Raw genomic sequence first — 21,979 nt, forward strand, 5'->3', positions numbered from 1 at the left:
AAGCCAATCAGAGGCAGAGTAGGGCGGGTTATGACTTCGCCATCCTAGGAATAATAATTGGTTTACCGTAAATGTAGGCAGGCTTCAGCGAAGATGAAAAGGCTCGACACCGACAGTCGGTAGGCATCATTTAATCAACTCAAGTCTGGAATCGCAAATTTTAGCGAAGTTCTTAATTCAGATTCCTATTTCTAATGTCTGTATGAGGCATGAATGATTATGTTTAAATGCTTTAGTCTGTTACCGCTGAGCTCCCAGTAGAGACCAGTTTAAGCTCAGTTTATTGAGATAAGTAGAAGATGCGTTTCGAGGCGAAGCGGTGCGGAGTGCAGTTCAGCCCTCCAGCCATCGTCCTCATTTATGAACACAAGGACACCAACAAGGTGCGGAAAAGAGTAATACCTGTGCGAAACTTCTCCAAATATTCTGGTAAGATGACTCACACATATTCTCTTTTATTTTACACAACCATAGAAATCTCCCAGTCCATGCAATAAAGTATCAGAATAGACAGTAACTACAATTTCAAGGCCCAGATATTCTCTCCTCTTCTTATTAAAATAATAAGTAGTCCCACTGGACCCCTCCAGATGTGGGCCCCTAAAATCAACACCTCTCATCACCACCACAAGTTCTCTTTTTCAGTGTGGTCACGGTTCATTAAATCACCATTTCACTAATGCATTGTATTCAGTTATAACTATTTACTGAATGCTAGACTTTAGAGGTTGGATTATCACTGCCAATGGGCTCCAGATCCTCAGCCCCCTCCCCCTAAACTTCAGGTTAACTGTAATCTAATTTATTGTAAATTATATTGTTAAGTAAAATATAAACTGTAAGGATACATACATACTGCACACAAAGCTGGATGAATAAGGGGTCAATAACTCATCTTTGACTCAGCAGCAGGTCATTCCAGCCCTGTAGGCTCTTGCTTCCACAGAGCAGTTTGAGTCCTTGACGCCAGTGTCTCCTCTCTTTACCCTCCAGACTACAGCGTGGCTGCTGAAAGACTGAAGAACAATCCTCGGCACAGAGACTACTTGGAAGGTGTGTCTCAGAGCCAACTGGAGAAGCTTCACATCATCCTGCGAGATCACATGCAGGGCTTCAGCCTGGAGTACAGCCTCGCCTCATTCAAGCTGGACCCCGACGAAGACCTGAACAAACTGGACGACGATGAGCTGGCTCGCAAGAAAGGCCAAATGGACGGACTGTTTGAGAGGAACCGGAGGCGCAAAGACGATCCCGCCTTTGTTTACGACCTGGAGGTGGATTTCACCACCAAAGAAAAGTGCAGCTGGGATGAAGAGTCTGATGATGGATTTTAAAGTTCTCCAACCCTTTCCCAGACCTTGAAAATTAAGAATGTAGACTGCAAACTATCAGATATATTGATTTTGTGTGAAATAGATTCTGAGGTGGATTACAATGTGTTATGTAGAAGCTGAACTGAAGACTAGAGTGACACCAGTGTTTTGTGCCCATTTGACACAAATGCCCTTTAGTCATTTAAACCACCGAGGTGTCAATGCACTACACTTTTTTTCTGAAAAACACATTCCATTTCACACTGCAATGAAAGAAATAATACATGAATAATAGTAGATATTTATTTGTTATAAAATACTGAATTTACAAAATACAAAGACTTTGGCTCTTTTATTTGTGGCTTATACCTACATGAGTAATGTTCACAGTTGAATATGAAAGAAGATGCTAAAATCCTATTAAATAAAATTTGAGAGTTCACCAATAAGTAATCAATACAACAAATATATCTTTGGAAAAAACTGTGTCCACAAAATAGTTTCATATACAAAATATATATATTTCCATATGGTTTGATTTGATGTACTATGGCAAAGTTTTAAGTGAGATTAACTTTATCATAAAACCACACCTGCAGTATCAAACCTCTTCAGGGGAAAATTTCTTTCAAAGTGCTTAAATACCTCATTCAGAGACACTGACTGACTGACCATTAGTACCACAATACATTCAAAAATGTCGCAAGTTTTGTTAGAATCAGACAATGAATTTACATTACTTTGCTAGTTTGGTTTAAGCTAATCATAACTAATTTTCTTCTCTTTTTTTTTTTTTACACGGGTATCAATTGCAGTCATTTATGCAGTGCTGATGTGTTCCCTAAGGAGGTAGGTAACGGAAAAATCTGACACACAATTCCTTTTACCACCACAATTTTTGGTAAGGATTTAGGTGTTTAAAATCGTAAATTCTCAGCAGGCTTTTTAATTTGTTTAAAAAATAGTTCTTTATAAAATTGAAATTTCAAGTATGCTAAAGCCACAATCCGGGATCTTTGAGTATGTTACTGACATATATACAATACATGACTTTCTGATGGGTGATAATTTGTGTAACTTCAACTTCACTGCCCAGAGAAATTTACCCAGAGTACACAAATAACATATAGGTGATATGATTATTTTAAAGCTATTGGACAAAGATAGCTGTCTTAAAACCAATTACACAGTGAAGCCAGTAGATGGGGATAATGGTGCCACAAGTGTAGCTATACTCCAATTCCGGATTAGGCCTTTTAAAAAACGCTGTATGACCCACCATTTCTATGGAGAGTAATAGGAACTGAAATATATATATTACACGATTAAACTACACCAAAAATACATACAGTATTAGTTAAGTATTTCTGAAAATAAGAAATCTCATTTTTTCTTCCTGTCTTGGGTGCATCTCGGACAAAACCTGAGAGATATGAGAGAGAGGAGAGAAAAAAAAAAGATGTTTAGACTCTGAGGACAATGATGAGTTATCTGCATGAATTATGACAAGCAGTTGCAAGCAAACAACACATAGTTTAACCTCCTTTCACTAATTAAAGGCCCTTACCATTTTCCTTTGGGCTTCGTGGCGAGATCAACACAAGCAAAGTGAAACCACTCAATCGGACACTGAAAACAAGGATGAAAAACAATGTCAGTATTTTAAATCTTTAGTCAAAAGAGGCAGTCAACAGATTCTGACATAAAAGAACTTTGTCAAATTTAATTTCCCAAAATAAAAATAAAAAGTTATGAAAACCTACATCTGGATTATCACATCCAATCATCTCTCCGTATGACACCTGATGGCACAGGCAGTAAGTAGGCTCATTGGGATCAACTGGCATGTCCAAAACGTCTGATGGTTGCATAGGCAAGAGGGCGTCACTCAAATCTGGGCTAAAAGTCCAACATAACACAGAGAGCATGATTAGAACCAAACATGATTAAAATGAAGCAATATCTACAATGTTATGAAACACCGGCTGTGACTAATAGATTTTCAGGTCTGATAAAAAAAACATGCAGTTCAGGCTCTGAGAGCTGCATCTACAGAGCTCTTGGCCTGACTGAGCCACCAGCCCAAAGTTACCTGTTTTTCATCTTTTTCTTTCTGGGAGAGTCTTCATCAGAACCTTTCCTTGCTCTTCCCCTGGATCCACGCTTCTCTCTCAGCCCCCGAGAATCACCCTCTGTGGAAAATATTCACATTCACAGATGTGCACTGAGGGGTCCTATGTTGTTCTCTGATAAAGGCCTTTCAGTTACACTACTTACTTTTCAATGATCTTCCATCTGTACTTTCATAGCCACTCACTTCCAGTTTCTCCTTTAGCTCATTCTCAAACCGCGCCAGATCTGCATCCAGTCTGCGGATATGTTTGTCCACCTGCAGGAAAAAGGTTTCATGTAGATTAAAACACGACTGTGCGTTTCATTTTCAAACTGATTAAACTATTAAGAAAAGACATAAATTAAAAGAAAGTGTGAGTTTAAATGCTTATTATGTTCTTTGCTTCAGCCCTGAATTGACTATATGTTGACTACAATTAAACTTGACACAGGGCTGCAAAAAACATATTTCCATGATTGATTAATCTACAATTACTCTCTTGACTAATTGATTAATCATGGGTCTATAATATTACAGAAAATTGTAGCCCATCACAATATCTTAAAACCCAAGGTGGCGTCTTCAGATGCTTCAGCCTACTATCACATATAACACAAAAAGCAGCAATTTCTCAATATTGAGCAACTGTGATGAGTTGACAGTGGTTCAGACTAACCATTTCGTAGGTCTGCATTGCAAGCTGGACTTTGTCATCGCTGAACTCTTTGCACTTGCTGTACGCATTTTGGATCTTCTGCAGGTGCTCCACTCTCTGTTCTGAGGCCAGGTTCTTCACGTTCTGTATGTACTCTTCAGCCAGTTTGTCAATCTCTCCTTTCTTTTCTGCACAACAACAACATAGTTACAGTGCTGGAAATATATTGTTGATGGTACAATTCTTGTGAGGGATCAATGATCATCGTGTAACAATGTAACTGAGCCATCATTAATATGTCATCGTTTTCAAGGCATGTGACTGATGAAATGCATCGTGATTTGCATATTTGTGTAATATATCAACATTATATATCAATAACTAAAGGAAAACAACCAAATCTAAAGGGAACTTCACTGTTGTACATATTATGTATAACAAATCACCAGAATTATGGAAAAAAGAGTTGTTTTTGGCTGCTGGGCCAGTGAAAATATACCAGGGGCTCTGATCTACTGGCCAAGTGGGCCAGTGGGAAAAAAAATGTTACAGTGAAACCTGGTGCAAGGGCTTCATATTCATTCAGCACTTGGATAGTGATACCTTCATGAGATTAAATTATTACCTTCAGTCCTGTTATCCAGGTCCCGCATCAAAGTAAAGTTTCTCTGTAGCTCACATGGTAGGTTCTCAATACCTATAGAGGAGATGGACATGAGGGAGATGAAGGAGGATACATTCAATTGTAAGACTTCACTTATTTTTTAAGCTAATTGATGTAGTATACCTACTTAGTTAAAATTCAAATCATATTCAAGTAAAGATGAATAACTGCAGCCTGTCCTATACTGAATTTTTGAAATATTAAACCTGCAGTAGTTCATCCCTTAATAATAACATTTTATTAAATAACAATGTAGTGTAAAAACATTACCCACAGTGCCAAATTCTCAGAATTTACACCCAATTCTGCTCCTCTATGGAGCTTTTTAACCTCTTTTAGATCACTTTTCGTATTGCATAGTTGAGTCTATATGCTCAGAAACAATACTTCAATTAACACTTCCACAACATTTACAAATAAATGCTATTATGGCTCCATGTCTGCTGGATGCTGTGCAATGGTTTGCAAAAGCAACTCACTTTCCATGGTGTAAGGTCTATGTAAGCTTGTGGCCAAAAACTTTTTTAAGCTATGAGAGATTTAATTTTAGAATTAATTGAAATAATTGGAGATCAATTAAACAATACAACACAAACGAAACATATTATTGTAACTTACAGGAATTAAATAAATTTAAACTTAAGTGTAATGTCATACATTCATACCAGTTTGAACTTTATTTTTATTGAGTTCTGTGAACATCTCGTGATGTCGTGATCTCGCGAATCCAGCTGCCTCGCAAGTAAGCAATTAAATTCACCACCACTGACATTTAACAAGCATGCAGCTGTATTTGTCTGTGCATCCATGATCCAACCATGCTTTGAGATGTCTGTGCAGACGTTGGATATTATATAGTGATAAATATTATATTTACCACTGAAAAAAAGAGACATGGGCAAACTGTGCGTCCTCTACAAGAGTGTCAAAACTTCATGCTTCCATTACGTTACGTGACGCACTTCAAACACCGCGCCCCGGCGCGTAAACGGTTACACGCGGTTAGCAACAGGTTGCAAATGCATGGTGTCTGCTGTTATAAAGCATACACAAATGTGGACCAGATGAATACAATTCACAAATTTTACACCGTCGAGTTCGGCTGTAACACTTTAAACAACCTTTTATAGTTAAACACTGCAAGTTGCTTGTTACCTAGCTGCTAGTTATTAACTATTACACTGTTACGGATAACGGAAGGGACACAAACCGCTAGCTGTAACTGTTAAATGTGTGACACTAAGGCAGTGACAGTGGCCTCTGATTACATCTAACAGCACACAGGGAGAGTTTGCCTCACTTTATTCCACCGAAAGCTATATCGCGATGCTAATCAGTTAACGCTAGCTAGCGAGCTAGTGACCTGCTATCTGTCAGTTATCCGCCAAGCGAAAAACTCTTCGGTGCAGTCAAACTAAACCTCAAACACACGTAAGATGTTTAAAATGTTAGCACCAGTACAATATATCCCCTGGATACTCACTGTCAAGGTAATGTTCCAAGTATATTGCCGTCGCCATTTCAGGTTAACGTTAGCTATTTAGCTCCTGCGTCGTTAGCTCTGTTGACCGGAGAGCTGTCGGGTTTGTTTTGCCACACTGAGTTGCCCGGCGTTCACAATCAAGCTTCTCTGGGCGGGAATGAAACGATGCTCACTACTGTAAATAGGAAGAGTGCGCTTCATTCAAACACACATGCAGTCAGAATGATACAAACGTGAAGGCTCCAACTTAGTTTTTTTTTTTTTTTTTTGCTTGTGTGAGGTTATTTATCGCATGCGCAGTCGCAACTCCAACACTTGTTTATCTCTGACAATGCGTAGGTTAGACAATTTCCCTCAAATCAATCAATTTACCTCAGTATTGATAAGAATATGATACCTATTCCATGTAATAATAAAAATAACTTTACTTTTATTTTTCATATCATATTTCATCGTATATTATGTATATAATCATTGCACACTGGATAGCATCTCACTACTCTCATTTTATTATATACTATGTATATAATTACAACATTATGTATAATAATCTTCTCTATTTTACAATTTAACGATTTTATTCTATTTTTGTTTGTGACGTGTGCTGGACGGTGCTGTTGTGACACTTAAATTCCCCCCAGGATTAATAAAGTATTTCTTCTTATTATTTTTAATATAAAAAACCGTAATATAAAACCTTATTCAAATATTAGTGCGCACTTCAGTCAGCAGAGAAAACCCACAAATGTTAATAAAACTATCTGATGGCCAACAGTCTATTCAATTTCAGTATATACCACGAACTACAGTTATTTACACATCTCTCGCCCACCATGTCAGCTCACCGGGAAGACAAAACGAGCGCGCCCTCACTGCGTTTGCTCGCACTTTCCAGCGCTGTCAGCTGACAGGTGACGTCATTCAAAACAAACACCTCCCTCCTCAAAGAGACGGAACGTTAGTGAAGATGCTCAGCGGGCGGGGCTTAACGGCAGCCACCGACGACAAAATAACGCACGTCGAGAGTGTGTTTCCGCTCGGTTTATTGGTCAGGCTTTTTCTGTACGAGGAGGGCATCGTCTTATTTGTATGTATCTCACTCCCGTGTCGTCTGTAGCCTCACCAAAGACTTCACATTTTCTTAAAAAACACAAATAATCAAGTAAGTAACTTAACCAAACTGTGTACGTTACTGTTATTCTCTGTTGCAAAGACCCGTTTTAGCCAACTATGAACACAGTGGGCTAATGTGTTATCTCGCACTGACATGTTTATACAAACAACGTTAGTTAACGCTAGCTAACTTCGATTACGTTTGATACCAGACAAAAAACATAAGTTAACGTATTGTTTGCTTCAAGCGTCCTGAGGTTATTGTGCTCACGCCATCAGTTATAACGTTACCACACTTTCTCAGTTAGTCCAACTTGTATCAATAACAAATGAGGATGACCTGTTCACAACAGGCCTATTGTCACATGAAGGTTTGGTTAACTAGCTGGCTAATTTAGAGTAAAAGCTAAATAACTGTCTGACTAAGTGTTTGCTTGAACAGAACATGAAAGCTCTGGCTCTGACAACTAGCTACATAGCTTCTACTAACGTCAGTGTTATTGTAAATAACCATATGGTGTCAGCGTGTCTGTTCATGAACTTTTATTAGGTTGCAAAGTCAAATCTCGTGTTTAAGATCAATAAACTCAGTCATTAGCGTTCAAGACTATTGTTTCCGTTTGTTAGAGCTCTTCTATATTGTTCCTAAAATGTCAGTGTGGACTTTGCTGTGTGGACATAGCAATAGTGCTGCGAGTCACGAGGTTTTATTTTCATATGCCACACCCAGTCATCATCGCTTAACTAGTTTATATAGCATTATGACCAATATACAGTATTATAAATATGTTTTGTTGTTTTAGGTGTTGCCTCTAAGATGGCTATGGTGAAGAGTGGTTGGCTCCATCGACAAAGTAAGTAGCCGTACACAGGCACAGCAGTTTCAACTTTTAAAGGGGGCCTATTATGCTCATTTCCAGCACTATATTTTTATTCTGGGACTCCACTAGAGTAGCTTTGCATGATTTTCAGTTCACAAACTCCTTATTTAACTTATACTGGCTCTTTATGCAGCCCCCTGAGTTCAGCCTCTGTCTGAAACAGGCTGTTATAGCTACACTCTCTTTAAGGCTCCCCCCTCATGGTGAACCCGCTCTGTTCTGATTGGGGGAGGCTGCGTAAACAAAACATGAAACAAACTATAGTAGTAGGATTTTACTTCTTGTTCTCATTCTGTACTCGAAATGTCAGCTTCTATAATACATCTGTACATGTTTAAACTGGAATCTGATCTGAAATATGCGAGTGAACAACACAAACAACACATGGAAAAACTTTAGCAACAACCTTAGCAACCAAGGCTACGGAATGGACGGCTGTTTATGGGCATGTGTGACGATCTGACGTCCGCTAGTCAGCAAGGTAGAAAAAAAAACGAAGCGTTCGGGGCAGGTTGAAGCCCTGACTTTTGACTTGCAGGGAGCATTTCTACATACGTTAACCTCAAGTTTTGGAAATTTGACCATAATTAACATAGGTATCCAACATCATACCAGCATATAAAGAACAGACATCCATAAAAAGCATAATAGGTCCCCTTTAACAAGTATTGTGTGATATCCAGATTACAGACAGTAAAGATGCTGCCACAGTTGGTAAGAAATACTGCATAATAGTTATATAAATTCAGTCTGGATTGAATTTGACTGTAGTGTATTTCCATGTTAGGTACCATACTGCGCCGTTGGAAAAGGAACTGGTTTGACTTGTGGGCTGATGGACGACTTGTGTTCTATAATGATCAACAACGCCGTGACATGGAGGATGACATCCACATGAGGGTCGACTGCATCAACATTCGCAGTTCTGCTGCATGTCAAGGTGCTTGTCAGTTGTACATGATGATGTCACTGGATCACATTTACAGTGTTAACGAACTTTTGCTCATATTTTTAACTCTGTTTGTCTCATTGTTTGGCTCCTCAGAGCTCAACCCTCCAGAGGGGAAGACACGTGATGCCTTGCTCCAGATAGTGTGCAGAGATGGACGGGTCATCAGTCTGTGTGCAGATGGTGCAGATGATGCTCTGTAAGACAGCACATACATGCTGAGTCATCATATAAGTTTGTTTAATTACATTGGCCTGTCTCTTGTTGTTTACATGTTGGTGAACTTTATTGTTTTCGTTTGAGATGTTCTTTATTTGTATTTTCAGAAGAGACATGATTTTGATTCCAAGGCACTTTTTGTTGCAGGGCATGGACCATGGCACTCCAGGATGCCAGAATTAATGCGGTGAGATTCTGCTACATCTTAAACTATTTGACTTTTGTTTTGTCCATCAAAATATGAACTGGAAGTTGTAAAATCAATCTATCTATATTTTATTTAACTAGACTAACTGTGACTCAAACTCAACTCAGAGTTAGAAAATGGTCTAAGGCAGCTTTAGATCATAAGACTGGGGGTCATATTTTATTATTTCTCAATAGTGTTTCTCTGGGACTTTTAAGGAACTCTGTTCTTTGGGGGTGGGGTTTGTAGGGTTGACTATCGCTGATTTGTCAAATACAGATACTGGCTACTTTGACTTGTGTACATGGTTCCTCAGATGCGGTGGAAACGCAAACAAGATTGCACAACAGGGACTTTTTTTTTTAAGTAGCTAATGATGGTAACCACTATAGTGGAATGAACTGCTTTTAATGGGTTTATATCAGAACCCACCTGTCAGAAATCACTGTTCAGATTTGTCCAAACATCATGAGGTGGCTTCATTTATGTTGTTTTATATTTTTAGGTTGTCTCTCCTCCTCAGATCGGCTTTGCACAGGAAGTGATTGCCTCCGCTCCTCCCCCCTACACAGAATATGCTCCCCCACCACAGGTAAAAGACATGAACAGTATGCATGTCGCTATAAACGAGTTCAAAGTTTAGTTTAAATAAGATTGTTTTAAAGTTGTTGGCAATGTAACTGTACATTTCAGCACATTCTTTTCTTACTCCTGCAATAAATTAGTCAAACTCAGCTCTGTAAATCTATGGACTGTTACATTGTGTAAGACACATAAAAATTGGAAATATTTGATTAGGATTTTGAGTTTGAGTGGGGAAATCTCAGGCAGAGAGAAACAAATAGAAACACACTTTCAAGGCACTTTTTAAAGTGGTTATGGGTGAAAAGGAAATTGGTTTTCAATGTTTATCTCTTGAGGAAGGTGATGTCATACATGCATGATTGTGCTGTAGTCATATTTTGCACCATGTGATGCATGTAGTCACAGTATATTTGCTACTATTCCATGATCCTTCACAAAGGAAAACCAAACTTATGACTTAAGTAAAACCAAAAAAGAAAGCAGTAGCACCATCTACTGGTGTTTTAGTAGAAGTGGATAAAAGTTACTGAAAGCAGTATTTGTGACATTAACACTGAATCAAATAAGTCTCTATAATATGAAAGGTTTGTTTGTACTGAGGATCAACAGAGTCCTTATGGGGTTTTTTCTGTCACCTTTCACCAGGTTTATGCTCCGGGTCCATATGGAGAGTATGTAGCACATACTCAACACGCTACACAGATTGTATACTCAGCTGATGGGCAGCCCTACGCTGTTGCTTATCCTTATCAGTACCAAGGTAAAAGACTGCATATTTCTTAGCAAATGTGCAGAAGTAAACCCTCATATTGAATGTAAGATGGCATGCAACAATGCAAAAAATGCAACAAGCCTCCAAAGTTCTACTGATGTCCAGATAAACCAGCCATGCTAGCAGGCAGCTCTTTGAGGCGGCATTAATGCTGCATTCACAATTACATTCACATTCACAATATCATCAGAACGGGTAGAACAGGAAAACAACCTGATATACTGACTTAGGGGCGTTCACACATCATTTCAACATGGTTAAATAATGTGCGCTAGTCTTGTAGTCATACCAGATAATATCCCAAATTGTCTTCTTTTGTTGTAACATTTGTAGCACTTTTAAAAAGTGAAACCAGATACAAAACAAATGGTGTATAACTTCCCTTTAATTATGTAAATGGTTCTATTAGTGTTAATATTGGATTTTAATTAGATGTAACTACTAGCTGAGTCCAAACAGATGTAGATAGATGTATCACTTTTTGAACTCCTCTATATTCTGATGTTGATAGTAACTTCTTCCCTGATCCTGTAATATTAGAGCAGATAAAGGCGTCAGAAGTGGTTTATGTAAAATGAAGGATTACTTTTGCTGTATGTCCCCTCAATTGGAATTCAGCATTGCAAACTCTAATATCATGTTATCGCTGTGTTTCGTAGGTGGGTACCCTGCGCCTGGAGTGAACCATGTTGTTATTCGGGAGCGCCAGCGTGACGACGGAGGAGATGTGGCTTTGGGCATGCTCGCTGGAGCGGCAACCGGTTTGGCACTCGGCTCTCTCTTCTCTGTCTTTTAGTGTTTTAATTAACGTACACCTCGTAGCATACCGTTCCCCCGTTTATGCAGCATTTGGCTTCCTCTCTGTGCCATCACAGGAGTTGGAGTAAAATGTCTCTGTTGGGCTATTTTCATCTATGAAGCATGATTGTGATGAGCAGGCGACTTACTCCCTATGTGTCCTATATATAAATACTGTTAGCACTTTCTCAGATGCCCTGTGTGGCAGTCTCCCATCCCTTTTGTGTTGTCTGAATATGAATGTTCTTAACCAAAAAATTACTTACTTTTAAGAGTTATTTAAATGACAGGAAAAACCCTACTCCTTTCACGTACACTTCAGGTCCTCTGTTAAACATTTCAGTCATGTTTGTTCCTCTTTCATGGAGCACATTTGTCCTTTATGTTTGCTGAATTATCTACATAGTCATGAGTAGGTGTTTGGGTTTTTTTTTGTTTTGTTTTGTTTTTTTACAGGTTTTGTGTTCATCTGTGTACTGTACCTCATGTTATTTTACTTTTTTCATGTATCATTTATCTGTTTTGGTTGTGAATAAGCAGTGTTTCTTTGGCTTCTCAGGTTATTTGTGGTGGAGGCTGGCTTGGATGAGAGTTGTGTAAAGACGATTGCACACATAAAGCAATAAATCAATTAAATCAAAGCATTAAATCAATTTCATTGTAGCATTTTGAGGTACCTGTTCGGTGGAATCTGGTTGCGATGGGATGTCTGATGTTGTCTTCACCACAAATAAGTCTACGTGAGGAAACACTGGCATGTACACGATGTGCTTTGAAGTGAAAAGGGACGTCACTCCTAAGAGTTACGGTTATTTTTCATTGGCAGCTGCTGGATCATATTTCATTTCATTTGAAGTGTTTGAATAGATATTTTGGTTTATATTTCAGTAGGCTCGGTGCATTATGTACAAATACTGATCAGTTGAATCAGTCTCTTAAGATGTAGTTACATTTCAGTTGGACTTGACTTATTTTTCACTCCAAATGACTTGAATATTGTCAGATTTTCCCATTATTCATGGTAATTATGACTGCATTTATTCACTTAGAATGGCAGTTTCTACTCAGTAGAAAACATTGGTGTGCTTTTCAAACATACTGAATATCTTTATTAATGACACTGACAGACGAGATGTATAAGACTCAAGTCTTATACATCTCTTCAGTTTCATTTCTTCTTTGCAAATTATCAGCTTGTGCAAGCAGCGTAATGTGATGTCATTTTTCTATAGGTCTTAAATTGTGTGAAGATGTAAAATTTAATGAAAACCTGTTATATTTCTCATATCAAATGTACTAATTAAATTATGATTTACCCTGCATTTAAAATATAAATATCTGACAATTAACTAAGATGTATTTTAACAATTAAAAATATTCACAAAGTTATGAATGACTCTTTTTTTGTTGTTTATTTCACCCCGAGACTTTTGTTCACAGAACATATCATGTAGGATACAAACAAAGTGCAATACATCATAACACGTTTTATTTATTTAACCAATAAGTAACCTCTGCAAACCCAAAAAGAAACTCATGAACATAAGAATATTTCAAACCCAAAGGCACAGTTTGAGCACATAGACAGAACATATAAATACTTTATAACGTAACAGACTGAAAGTAGAGCCTTTTTAGAAATCCAGCTCAACTAAAAAAATTTGTCAAAATAACTTAATGAGAGATATGAAATAATAGAAACTGTCAGTAGATTTTGATTTAAAAAATGCTTTTAAATGAATTATTGTGCAGTATTTAATTTTCATTTAAAACTGATTAACTTAATTAAAACCCAGAAGGCCTTTTGAAGCTGATAATGATAACTTTGGTTGAAGCAAAATCAAACAAAAATAACCAGTAAAAGGTTATTTACAAATTTAAAAGAGTGGCATTCCTACATTTCAAGCATAAATTCCCATTTATAAAAACACAACTAATTCTGTTAAGCACAATATAATTCTCCTTAGACAAAAATAAGAGGTATGTAGTGTTGGAAAGGTGCACTTACCCACTGAAGCCATCACCATCTGTACAATGATACTGATTAAAGGTGCAGTGTGGAGTTTCCTTGTAAACAAAGTCATGTTTATATTCAGTGCTGCTCATCAAAACACATTGTGTGCATCTTTAAGGTCTTAAAATGTATCGAATGATATCACATCGCACATGCACAGCAAACAAAACAGAAACTCCCTCATAAAAAATGGCTCCATGGTGCCACTAGAAGTCAAAAACTCCACAGGGTACCTTTAATCAAAATTTCCTTTGAGAAAATAAAGACTATTAGTATGACTTTGGTTGGAGGCTTCCAATAATAGAGCAATAAGCAAGACAAATACGAAACATTGCAAATAAAGAGTATGGATGTAAACATTAGCCTCAGTGGATGGTTAAATTAATAGTGCTGAAACAGTTGATTAAAATATTAGTTTGTCAACATAAAAGTAATCAGTTAGGATTTTGATAATTCGATTAATCGTTCTAGTTCATTATAGAATATGAACCGCGAACATCTGCTGTCATAGCGAGTTAAACCCTAATATAAACTTTTCTTTTTTCACATCTTAATGTAATATGTACTTTGTGTGTTTTTGACCACTGATCAGATTAAGCAACTAAGAACTTTAAGCTCCAGTAACTGTTATGAACATTTTCCAACACCTGATAGACCAAAAGATTAATCGATTTATCAAGATCATACCTGACAGTGAGAATAATTGTTAGTTACAGTCGTATTTATGAGCAGAGTGTGACTATTATTAGCCTTCTTGACCAAAATCTTCGGTAAACTTCTGCAGCTTCTCCAAGTCCTGCTCATTCACTGTTGGCTTGGTGTTGGACAGCGACCTCAGCATGTCAGCCTGCAAGGAAAATGAGGTCAGAATCAATCCTGATCACTGTAAGTCATCTGTATTCATAAGAAAACTGAACAAACTATTAAAAAATATTTGAGTTAAATAAAACATGCATGTGTGCCCCCCCAATGAATATCTGCAGTTAGACACCAAACACTCTTCTCTCACCATGCACACAATTGGCTCTAGAAGTTTCTCCCCAGGGACTTCCATCCACGTCATTGCTATGGCGTTGGGATCACCTGGTGAGCATGGAGTCAGCAGGTCCTCCACCACAACATCAGGATTATTCCATGACGACCCTCGAACCTTAATAAGTGTGTGGATGGACAGAAGTAAAGATTCAAAGAAACAATCAGATACACTAAACAGACTGGTAACTCCCAGTTTGGGTGTAACCGATTCATCCAGTTCCACCAAGCAGCATTATGATATGTACAACTACTTGTACTTAAAGGAAAAATTCACCGCTGTGAATATGATGATTTATCAAAACTAGGTCACCTATGTAGTAGAAATGTGCAATTATTTTTGAAATTGGAGCCCTATGACCAGAGAAAACCAAGAAAATGGCTGTGATATTTTGCTCAAAAGGTAGAAAACCTACAACACCCAAAATGCACTGGGCTCGTTGGCTTCCAAGGCCACTCCCAGGCCACTGCTATTGGATAGGCCTGACCAGAGTTTCAGGTGTGTCTATAAATGTAGGCGGCGAGGCCAGTGTCATATACGGCTCGCTGGAGTAGGAAAAAGTTGTGTTTGATATCGTCTGTTTGTTCACAAAAACCTTTTGGTTGCCATGGTGTCGAGTTGCATTGTTCCTGGGTGCAAGTACTCAATGAGGAAACATAAATGGTGAAAATTGCAAGAATGAAAACACATGAAAATACTCCAAAAGTCTTATGGGTTCGTCAGATCATAAACGGACTATGAATGCTCTTTGTCTGTATATGAACCTTTCCTGATGAAGGTCTGAGGACCGAGATGTTAGGTGAGTATTAGTGATAGACAGTGTGCAGGAATTTTTGGGTGCTTAGTATTTAGGCATTTTTATAAATTGCCCCATGTTCCTCTTAAATTGCACATCCTACACATCATCATCTACCTCTGATTATTATTTTCATTTCCTGAGTTGACTTTTAACAATTTCCAGACGAGTGGTCATGTAATTGCAAGCAAAGATCATTTGTGGACAGGTACTAACATGACTTTTGTCAAAATCGAGTCTCATTCTTCCATGATTCTTGTAGAATTTTAAAAGTGGTTCTAATTGTAATCTGTCCTATTTTTTTTAACAGTGTTACAGTATATTATATTTCAGCTGGACTCCCAAAAGAAAATTGGACCAAGCATATTACTGTTGTTTTTTTTTACCTTTTTGAAGTGCGTGGCTGACTGAACCTTCCTGACGGGCTGCATGAGGGCATCCCTGACGATAATACTGATGTCCGCCCCAGAGTAGCCCTCTGTCTTTTTGCCCAGTGTGTTGAAGTCTGCATCTGTCAATTCGTTGGGGGTGGAGCCCAGATGCAGTTTGAACATGAAGGAGCGGGCATGCTCCTCAGGCAGAGGAATGTAGATTCGCTTTTCAAATCTAAGACACAGACAAAAGATTCAATCAGCCGTTCTGAAGGCAACTGAGCTGATGTTTGAACTACTGAAAAGATGATGTGTTGTGAGTTGTGAAAGGCTGCAACATTCATTCTGTCTAATAAGAAGTTTTGGACTCAAACAAAAAGGTTGCTGAGTGTGCTAAAACTAAGGACCATGTCTGGGAGGCCTACTGGTTTTCTGTCAAGCTGTCGTTAAGGTTGTGATCAACTATCAAAGGCTGCAATACACAAGTAAAAACAGAGTTGTTTTAAGATCCCAGGTTCACTGGAGCAGTTACAGCTCTATGCAGCTGTTAGAAACCATATCTAGAAATGTAGACAAGCTTTTCCAGACTTTTACTAAGATCAACAGTTTAGAGTCTAGATTTGGTTTGGTTTGGTTTCATTCTGTCATAAAACATCCTACACATAACACACTTTTTCACATATTCACTAATTCACCACTTTGCATTAGATAGCTGAGTCCAGATGGCTTTTTCTTTCAAAGGTAGGTATACAACTTCAATTTTGAAAATGCACGGGAAGATTTCAGTCTGCAGAGGATGGTTGAAAACACAAAGCTGATCAGCTAACATGCAGTCAAAAACCTTTTTAGCCATGCTAGCGGTGTGGCTCTATGGATGGCAGTGGTTTGAAGGTCAGAGATTCATTATGTATGGATTAAGTGAGACTAACCTTCTCCTGATGGCTGAGTCCAGTGTCCAGGGTATGTTTGTGGCTCCCAGGACCAAGATTCCCTCATTATCATTTCCAACACCTGCAAGGAGAACAACATTTCTTACACTTAGCAAAAGTTACCAAATGACAAAAGTATAACTATTCAGACCTCTTCTTGCTTACCCTGCATCTGGACGAGGAACTCTGTCTTGATTCTGCGCGCTGCCTCACTTTCGTTCTCGCTCCTGGAGCCACAGAGGGAGTCGATCTCATCAATGAAAATGATAGATGGTTTGTGTTCTCGTGCTAAAGTGAACAGGTTCTTCACCAACCTGGAGAGAGAGAGAGAGAGGTGGAGACATAACAGATGTTTATTATTAGTTTCTGATATCCACAGTTTCATCAACATGTAAAGAACCCGGGCCTCACTTTTCACTTTCTCCCAACCACTTGGACACAAGGTCAGAAGAGGAGATGGAGAAGAAGGTGGAGTTGTTGGCTTCTGTGGCTACAGCTTTGGCCAGGTAGGATTTCCCTGTTCCTGGGGGGCCAAACAGAAGAATCCCACGCCAAGGAGTTCTCTTTCCTACACAAATATATACAGTGTAATTAAATACTGTTCACATGTGCACAATTAGTTCAGGAGGTTTAAAGTTGACTTTTGTTTTCTGTACCTGTGAACAGATGAGGGAATTTGATGGGCAAGATGACAGCTTCTTTTAAAGCTTCTTTTGCTCCCTCAAGTCCAGCTACATCATTCCACTTAATGTTTGGCTTTTCCATGACAATGGCACCTTAAAGAGAGACGGGTGTGATAAACACCTTATAGATCAAAGCATGTATTCATTTCTGAAAGTAATAAACAACATATTTAACTGCTGCGTCTATGTGTCTGCGTTCATTCAATGCTGTGTCATTCACCTGAGAGTTGATTTTGGAACTTTTTCTTCTCCTGGTCGTCCCCTTCATCACTTTCATTCCTGAAATTAAATGAAATCATCATTTAATTCAAATCACACTGAAGAATGGTTTGTATTTTATAGGGATATGCAAGTTTCGTGCTTTCTCGTCTCACAGGAGACCTTCGGCTGTGGACTGACTGCTGTCCAGCTTGACGCGCACTGCAGCTGCTATTATTAGTAGTCATTTTTCTATTATTATTATTATTATTGTTATTGTCATTATTGTTGTTGCTGTGCTTCTCTGTGTCTCTCTCTCCCCTCTCCCCCTCCCTCTTTCTCTATCAACCCAACTGGTCAAGGCAGATGGCTGCCCACCTAAAGCCTGGTTCTACTCGAGGTTTCTCCCCATTTAAGGGGAGTTTTTCCTTGCTGCTGTCCCCTCTTGGGTGAATGTTGGGTCTCTGTAAATTAAAGAGTACAGTCTAGACCTGCTCTATGTGAAAAGTACCCTGCGATAACTTCTGTTGTCATTTGGCACTACATAAATAAAATTGACTTGACTTTATTTTACAGGTCCCATAGTTTGCTAATAACTTCCTGGAAAGAAGCTGTAACTGTAATTTTTTAGGAAAGTTTCTTAACTTTGTAACTTTTGTTTTAAAAAGTGCAATATTAAATAAATCCTTACTTATTTACTTTAAAAACTCTGTAAGTTGGTACTAATTATAGGGAAAATGGAGATAGTGTTCAATTGGTAAACTTCCAACCTAGAGAAGCTTTTAGCACAGCAGGTCAGCTGAACATGCAAAAATGTCAAATCTGTCTAAAGGAAGGCATACATTTAAAAAAATCTGGGGGAAAAAGTTTCCAATAATAAATTCATGTTTATGTGGGTTTAAATGGGTCACAGTCAGTTATTCTAGTTGTTAAGGTTTTAGCAGCTCTTTCAATGAAAGTCATTTGGTAATAAAGAACTGCTTTTAAACTTAAAAGGTACCCTGTGGAGTTTTTTGACCACTAGTAGAGCTATAGAGCAATGTTTTTATGAGCAGGTCCCAATTATGTTTGTCTAATGCATGATGCTTATCAATACACATTCCTATCAATGGTTTCACATCATTCCACTGATTAATAGGTCACGGTAACACGCCAAGAAACACAGCAATGTGCCAGCAAATATAGGGAAGTAGAAGACTGCAAACAAGTAAACGTGGATGTAAACAATGCAGGTTTTTAAATGTTTAAAAATTTGGCGTTGCAAATGTTTTTGAGGAAGGAAAGGCATTTTACACGTTCGTTAGCCCTCAAGGATACACACAATGTGTGTTGGAGAGAAACACCGACTGTAAATAGAAACTTTGTTTACAAGAAAACTCCACAGGGCACCTTTAACAAAACTGACAAAACTCAAACAACTGTCCCAGAGCTCCATTTTCCCTATTATACGCACTAAATAACATAATTATTGGGAAATTACAGGACTTGTAGAACAAAGTGTTTCCAGATATGCTGTAGAAATTGTTCCTCATGAACCAGAATTTAAACAAGTGCTAAAGCAACAAACAATAGGATATTTATAGACTCATTCCACAGTCTTATTGCTCACTCTCACCCTTTGTCATCTGACTGGGACTCTTTGACAGGTTTGGATGGAGGACTCTTCTCCTTCTTCTTCAGATATTCCTTCAGCTGCTCAGCTCTGTCCAGGTAGTCTGCACATTTGGCCCTGATGCTCTGCTTTGCTCGATCACCCTGAGTCTCATCTGCAGCAAGGAAACAGTGAGTAACTTAGATCATGGTGGTGTGTGGGAGAGAAGTGGAGTTTAAATAAATAAAAACACACAAATGCTGTAAGAAATCAAACACTGGTAGGACACAAGTCAAGATCCTCACACTTGACAACATGAAGGAAGTACTGCACTGCATGCTGATAACATTTGAGGGCCTCTTCGTAGTTTTTGGCTTTGTCCTCCTCTGCAGCTTTGCTGGCAAGATCTATAGCTTTCTGATATCAACAGACACATGAAAGAGAAGAAGTTAAGGAACAACCTTCTAATAACCTATTATCGGTAGTAACTAATAGCTTTATTAATGGCTAATTGCCATGATAAATCATTTACCAATACTTTATAGATAAGTTAGAAGCTAATAATACAAATAATGTTTGCGTTGCCAGGTTGCAAAAGAACCATTTAGCTGATGTTTTGCTTTTTATGTGATAATAATGTAGTTATATGCCTTATTAGAAAGTAGTGCTGAGATGGCAGTGGTAGAAGAATTATTCAGATTATTTACTTAACTAAAAATACCAGCACAACAGTCCTACTTCAGTAAAAGTACCTAAGTATTATCAGCAAAATATATATAAAGTATCAAAAGTAAAAGTATTTTTGCAGAAAAATGGCCCCTGTGACTGATATATATATTACATTGTTGGTTTGTTAATAAAATGACGAATGAATGTGTAATGTGTGAACTACTTTATATACGGTTGGGTAGTTTAGTCCAGTGGGCCCCTCCAAAGGGTCACATGTAGACTATTAGATTATATAGACTAACGACTATTTTCATTATCAATTAATCTGTCAATTATTTTCTCAATTAATCATTTAGTCATTTAGTCAATAAAATGCCCCAAATAGTGAAATATGTCAATCACTGTTTCCCAAAACCCAAGGTGACGTCCTGAGATAGAGGGCAAATCTGAGTAGTTGTGATATGATTATTTTTGGTAATGGCAATATGTGAAGTGTGTCCTAAGGAGGCTGCTGACAGCTAAAACTACAGCAACATGCCCCCCAGTGTTGTGTAACCTATACAATATTATTAGGGTAGGAAAGTGAAAAAACAAACAAAACAAAGTTGTTGATATTGATTTTTTTGGACTTTAATCTTTACTTTTTAAAAAAAATGAAACAATAGATACTTTAAAATACCTGGGCTTTAACAGGTATTGAAATGAAACCATGTGAGAATTTTAGAAGGTAAATGTGTCTTTGGTGGAACTCATAGACATCTAAAAACATCAAAGTGTCCCAAATCAGACATTGTTCTTTTATAAGGGGTCACAAAAAGTTTGGGAACCACTGGTTTAATTTTTAACAGTGCATAGTTTTGTATAAGCACATATTTTGTATATTATTTCTTGTAAAACCTTAGTTTAAAAAGTCATTCAGTAACTACAGCTGTCAAATGAATGTAGAGGAATAAAAAGTACGACATTTTACTTTGAATTGTAGTGGATTAGAAGGTTATAGAAAGTAACCTAAAAATACTCAAGTATTAGTGCATCAAATTATACTGAAGTACAGTACTTGAGTAAATGTACTTCGTTACTTTTCACGACAGCGAAAGGGAAAACACCAGTGAGTGATTTTTCACAACCTGGCAACCCAAAAGTTGTACTTATCATTAACTGATCTCTAAAGCATTAATTAAATACTTATTAATTACCATGAATAAAGCCATTTATTACTACTTAAATTTTGTTACTGAATTTAATTCATGTTTAAGGTCGAGATGTTTCATTTACGTACTTTCACTCTTTGAATTAGCCATTTAAAGTGAATAAAAGCTGTTTGCTCGTTTATTAAAAGGACGAACTGCTTTTCTCTCGCTTGATGACAAACTTACGTAACGAAGCAGCTTCCTTCTTAAAACTTTTACTCACCTGTAAATTGCCACCAGCCATGACGTCGCTCAAACTGTAGTCTGTCGCTTCAAATACAACTGTAAGCTCGTAATGTCTATTTTTGTCCTGTTACCTGTTACTTTTGTTTCATTTTAAAACAACTTCAGTCGGAAAACATCCCAAAGCTTTCGTCTCTCTTCCGCATCAACACAAAGCTGCCTGTCGCTTCCGCGGTGGCCACGTGACAGCGTCATCTTTAAAGATCCCCCTCAGGCATGTTTTGAGATGTGTATCAAATACTCTACTTTGAATAATAATGTGTGTTTGATATGGTTTTTCCACAAAAACATTTCAATTATCTTGTAAAAAATAGCATTTACTCCCTCTCCCAGAAAAAAAAAATCTAGAATCTATAAATATGCAAATGGATTTTCTTTTCAGAAGTTGAACTGCTGGATACATGATGTTTCCTACTTCACTGTAAAGTCCATTCTGTGTTTGTGCACTGGATGCTTCACATTTCCACATCACATTTCTGTAGGGATTGGCTCCAAACTATTTGTGATATGACAAATCATACTCGTAGACT

The 21,979-nt window shown here is 37.8% G+C and overlaps 4 protein-coding genes across 5 annotated transcripts; 2 read left to right on the forward strand and 2 right to left on the reverse strand.

Annotated features, from left to right (window-relative positions):
• Positions 1-77: 77 nt before the first annotated feature.
• On the forward strand, positions 78-1,652 carry cep19 (centrosomal protein 19). Its single transcript, XM_067597528.1, has 2 exons — positions 78-429; positions 994-1,652. Exons 1-2 carry the CDS (start codon positions 300-302, stop codon positions 1,332-1,334), a joined length of 471 nt encoding a protein of 156 aa, XP_067453629.1. The 5' UTR covers positions 78-299; the 3' UTR covers positions 1,335-1,652.
• Positions 1,603-6,509, reverse strand: ing5a (inhibitor of growth family, member 5a). Its single transcript, XM_067597524.1, has 8 exons — positions 6,229-6,509; positions 4,707-4,778; positions 4,103-4,269; positions 3,591-3,702; positions 3,406-3,505; positions 3,077-3,212; positions 2,881-2,942; positions 1,603-2,736 (listed from the first exon to the last, which is right to left on the reverse strand). The coding sequence occupies exons 1-8, from the start codon at positions 6,263-6,265 to the stop codon at positions 2,697-2,699; spliced, it is 726 nt and encodes a 241-aa protein (XP_067453625.1). The 5' UTR covers positions 6,266-6,509; the 3' UTR covers positions 1,603-2,696.
• Positions 6,510-7,232: 723 nt separating this feature from the next.
• plekhb2 (pleckstrin homology domain containing, family B (evectins) member 2) lies at positions 7,233-13,121 on the forward strand. 2 transcript variants are annotated; one of them, XM_067597527.1, is made up of 8 exons: positions 7,233-7,390; positions 8,145-8,195; positions 9,010-9,162; positions 9,268-9,370; positions 9,538-9,577; positions 10,101-10,169; positions 10,808-10,922; positions 11,594-13,121. In XM_067597527.1, the coding sequence occupies exons 2-8, from the start codon at positions 8,159-8,161 to the stop codon at positions 11,728-11,730; spliced, it is 654 nt and encodes a 217-aa protein (XP_067453628.1). In that variant the 5' UTR covers positions 7,233-7,390; positions 8,145-8,158; the 3' UTR covers positions 11,731-13,121. The 2 variants fall into 2 exon arrangements, with proteins under 2 accessions (XP_067453628.1, XP_067453626.1); XM_067597525.1 differs by having other exon boundaries at positions 7,234-7,390; positions 10,083-10,169.
• An 8-nt stretch (positions 13,122-13,129) lies between these two features.
• Positions 13,130-21,630, reverse strand: LOC137188113 (vacuolar protein sorting-associated protein 4B-like). Its single transcript, XM_067597529.1, has 11 exons — positions 21,430-21,630; positions 19,653-19,764; positions 19,372-19,522; positions 17,779-17,837; positions 17,532-17,651; positions 17,287-17,443; positions 17,041-17,189; positions 16,876-16,957; positions 15,962-16,181; positions 14,756-14,896; positions 13,130-14,593 (listed from the first exon to the last, which is right to left on the reverse strand). The coding sequence occupies exons 1-11, from the start codon at positions 21,448-21,450 to the stop codon at positions 14,492-14,494; spliced, it is 1,314 nt and encodes a 437-aa protein (XP_067453630.1). The 5' UTR covers positions 21,451-21,630; the 3' UTR covers positions 13,130-14,491.
• Positions 21,631-21,979: the final 349 nt, after the last annotated feature.

The sequence above is a fragment of the Thunnus thynnus genome, chromosome 8 (assembly GCF_963924715.1).
Source record: "Thunnus thynnus chromosome 8, fThuThy2.1, whole genome shotgun sequence".
NCBI classification, from domain to species: domain Eukaryota; kingdom Metazoa; phylum Chordata; class Actinopteri; order Scombriformes; family Scombridae; genus Thunnus; species Thunnus thynnus.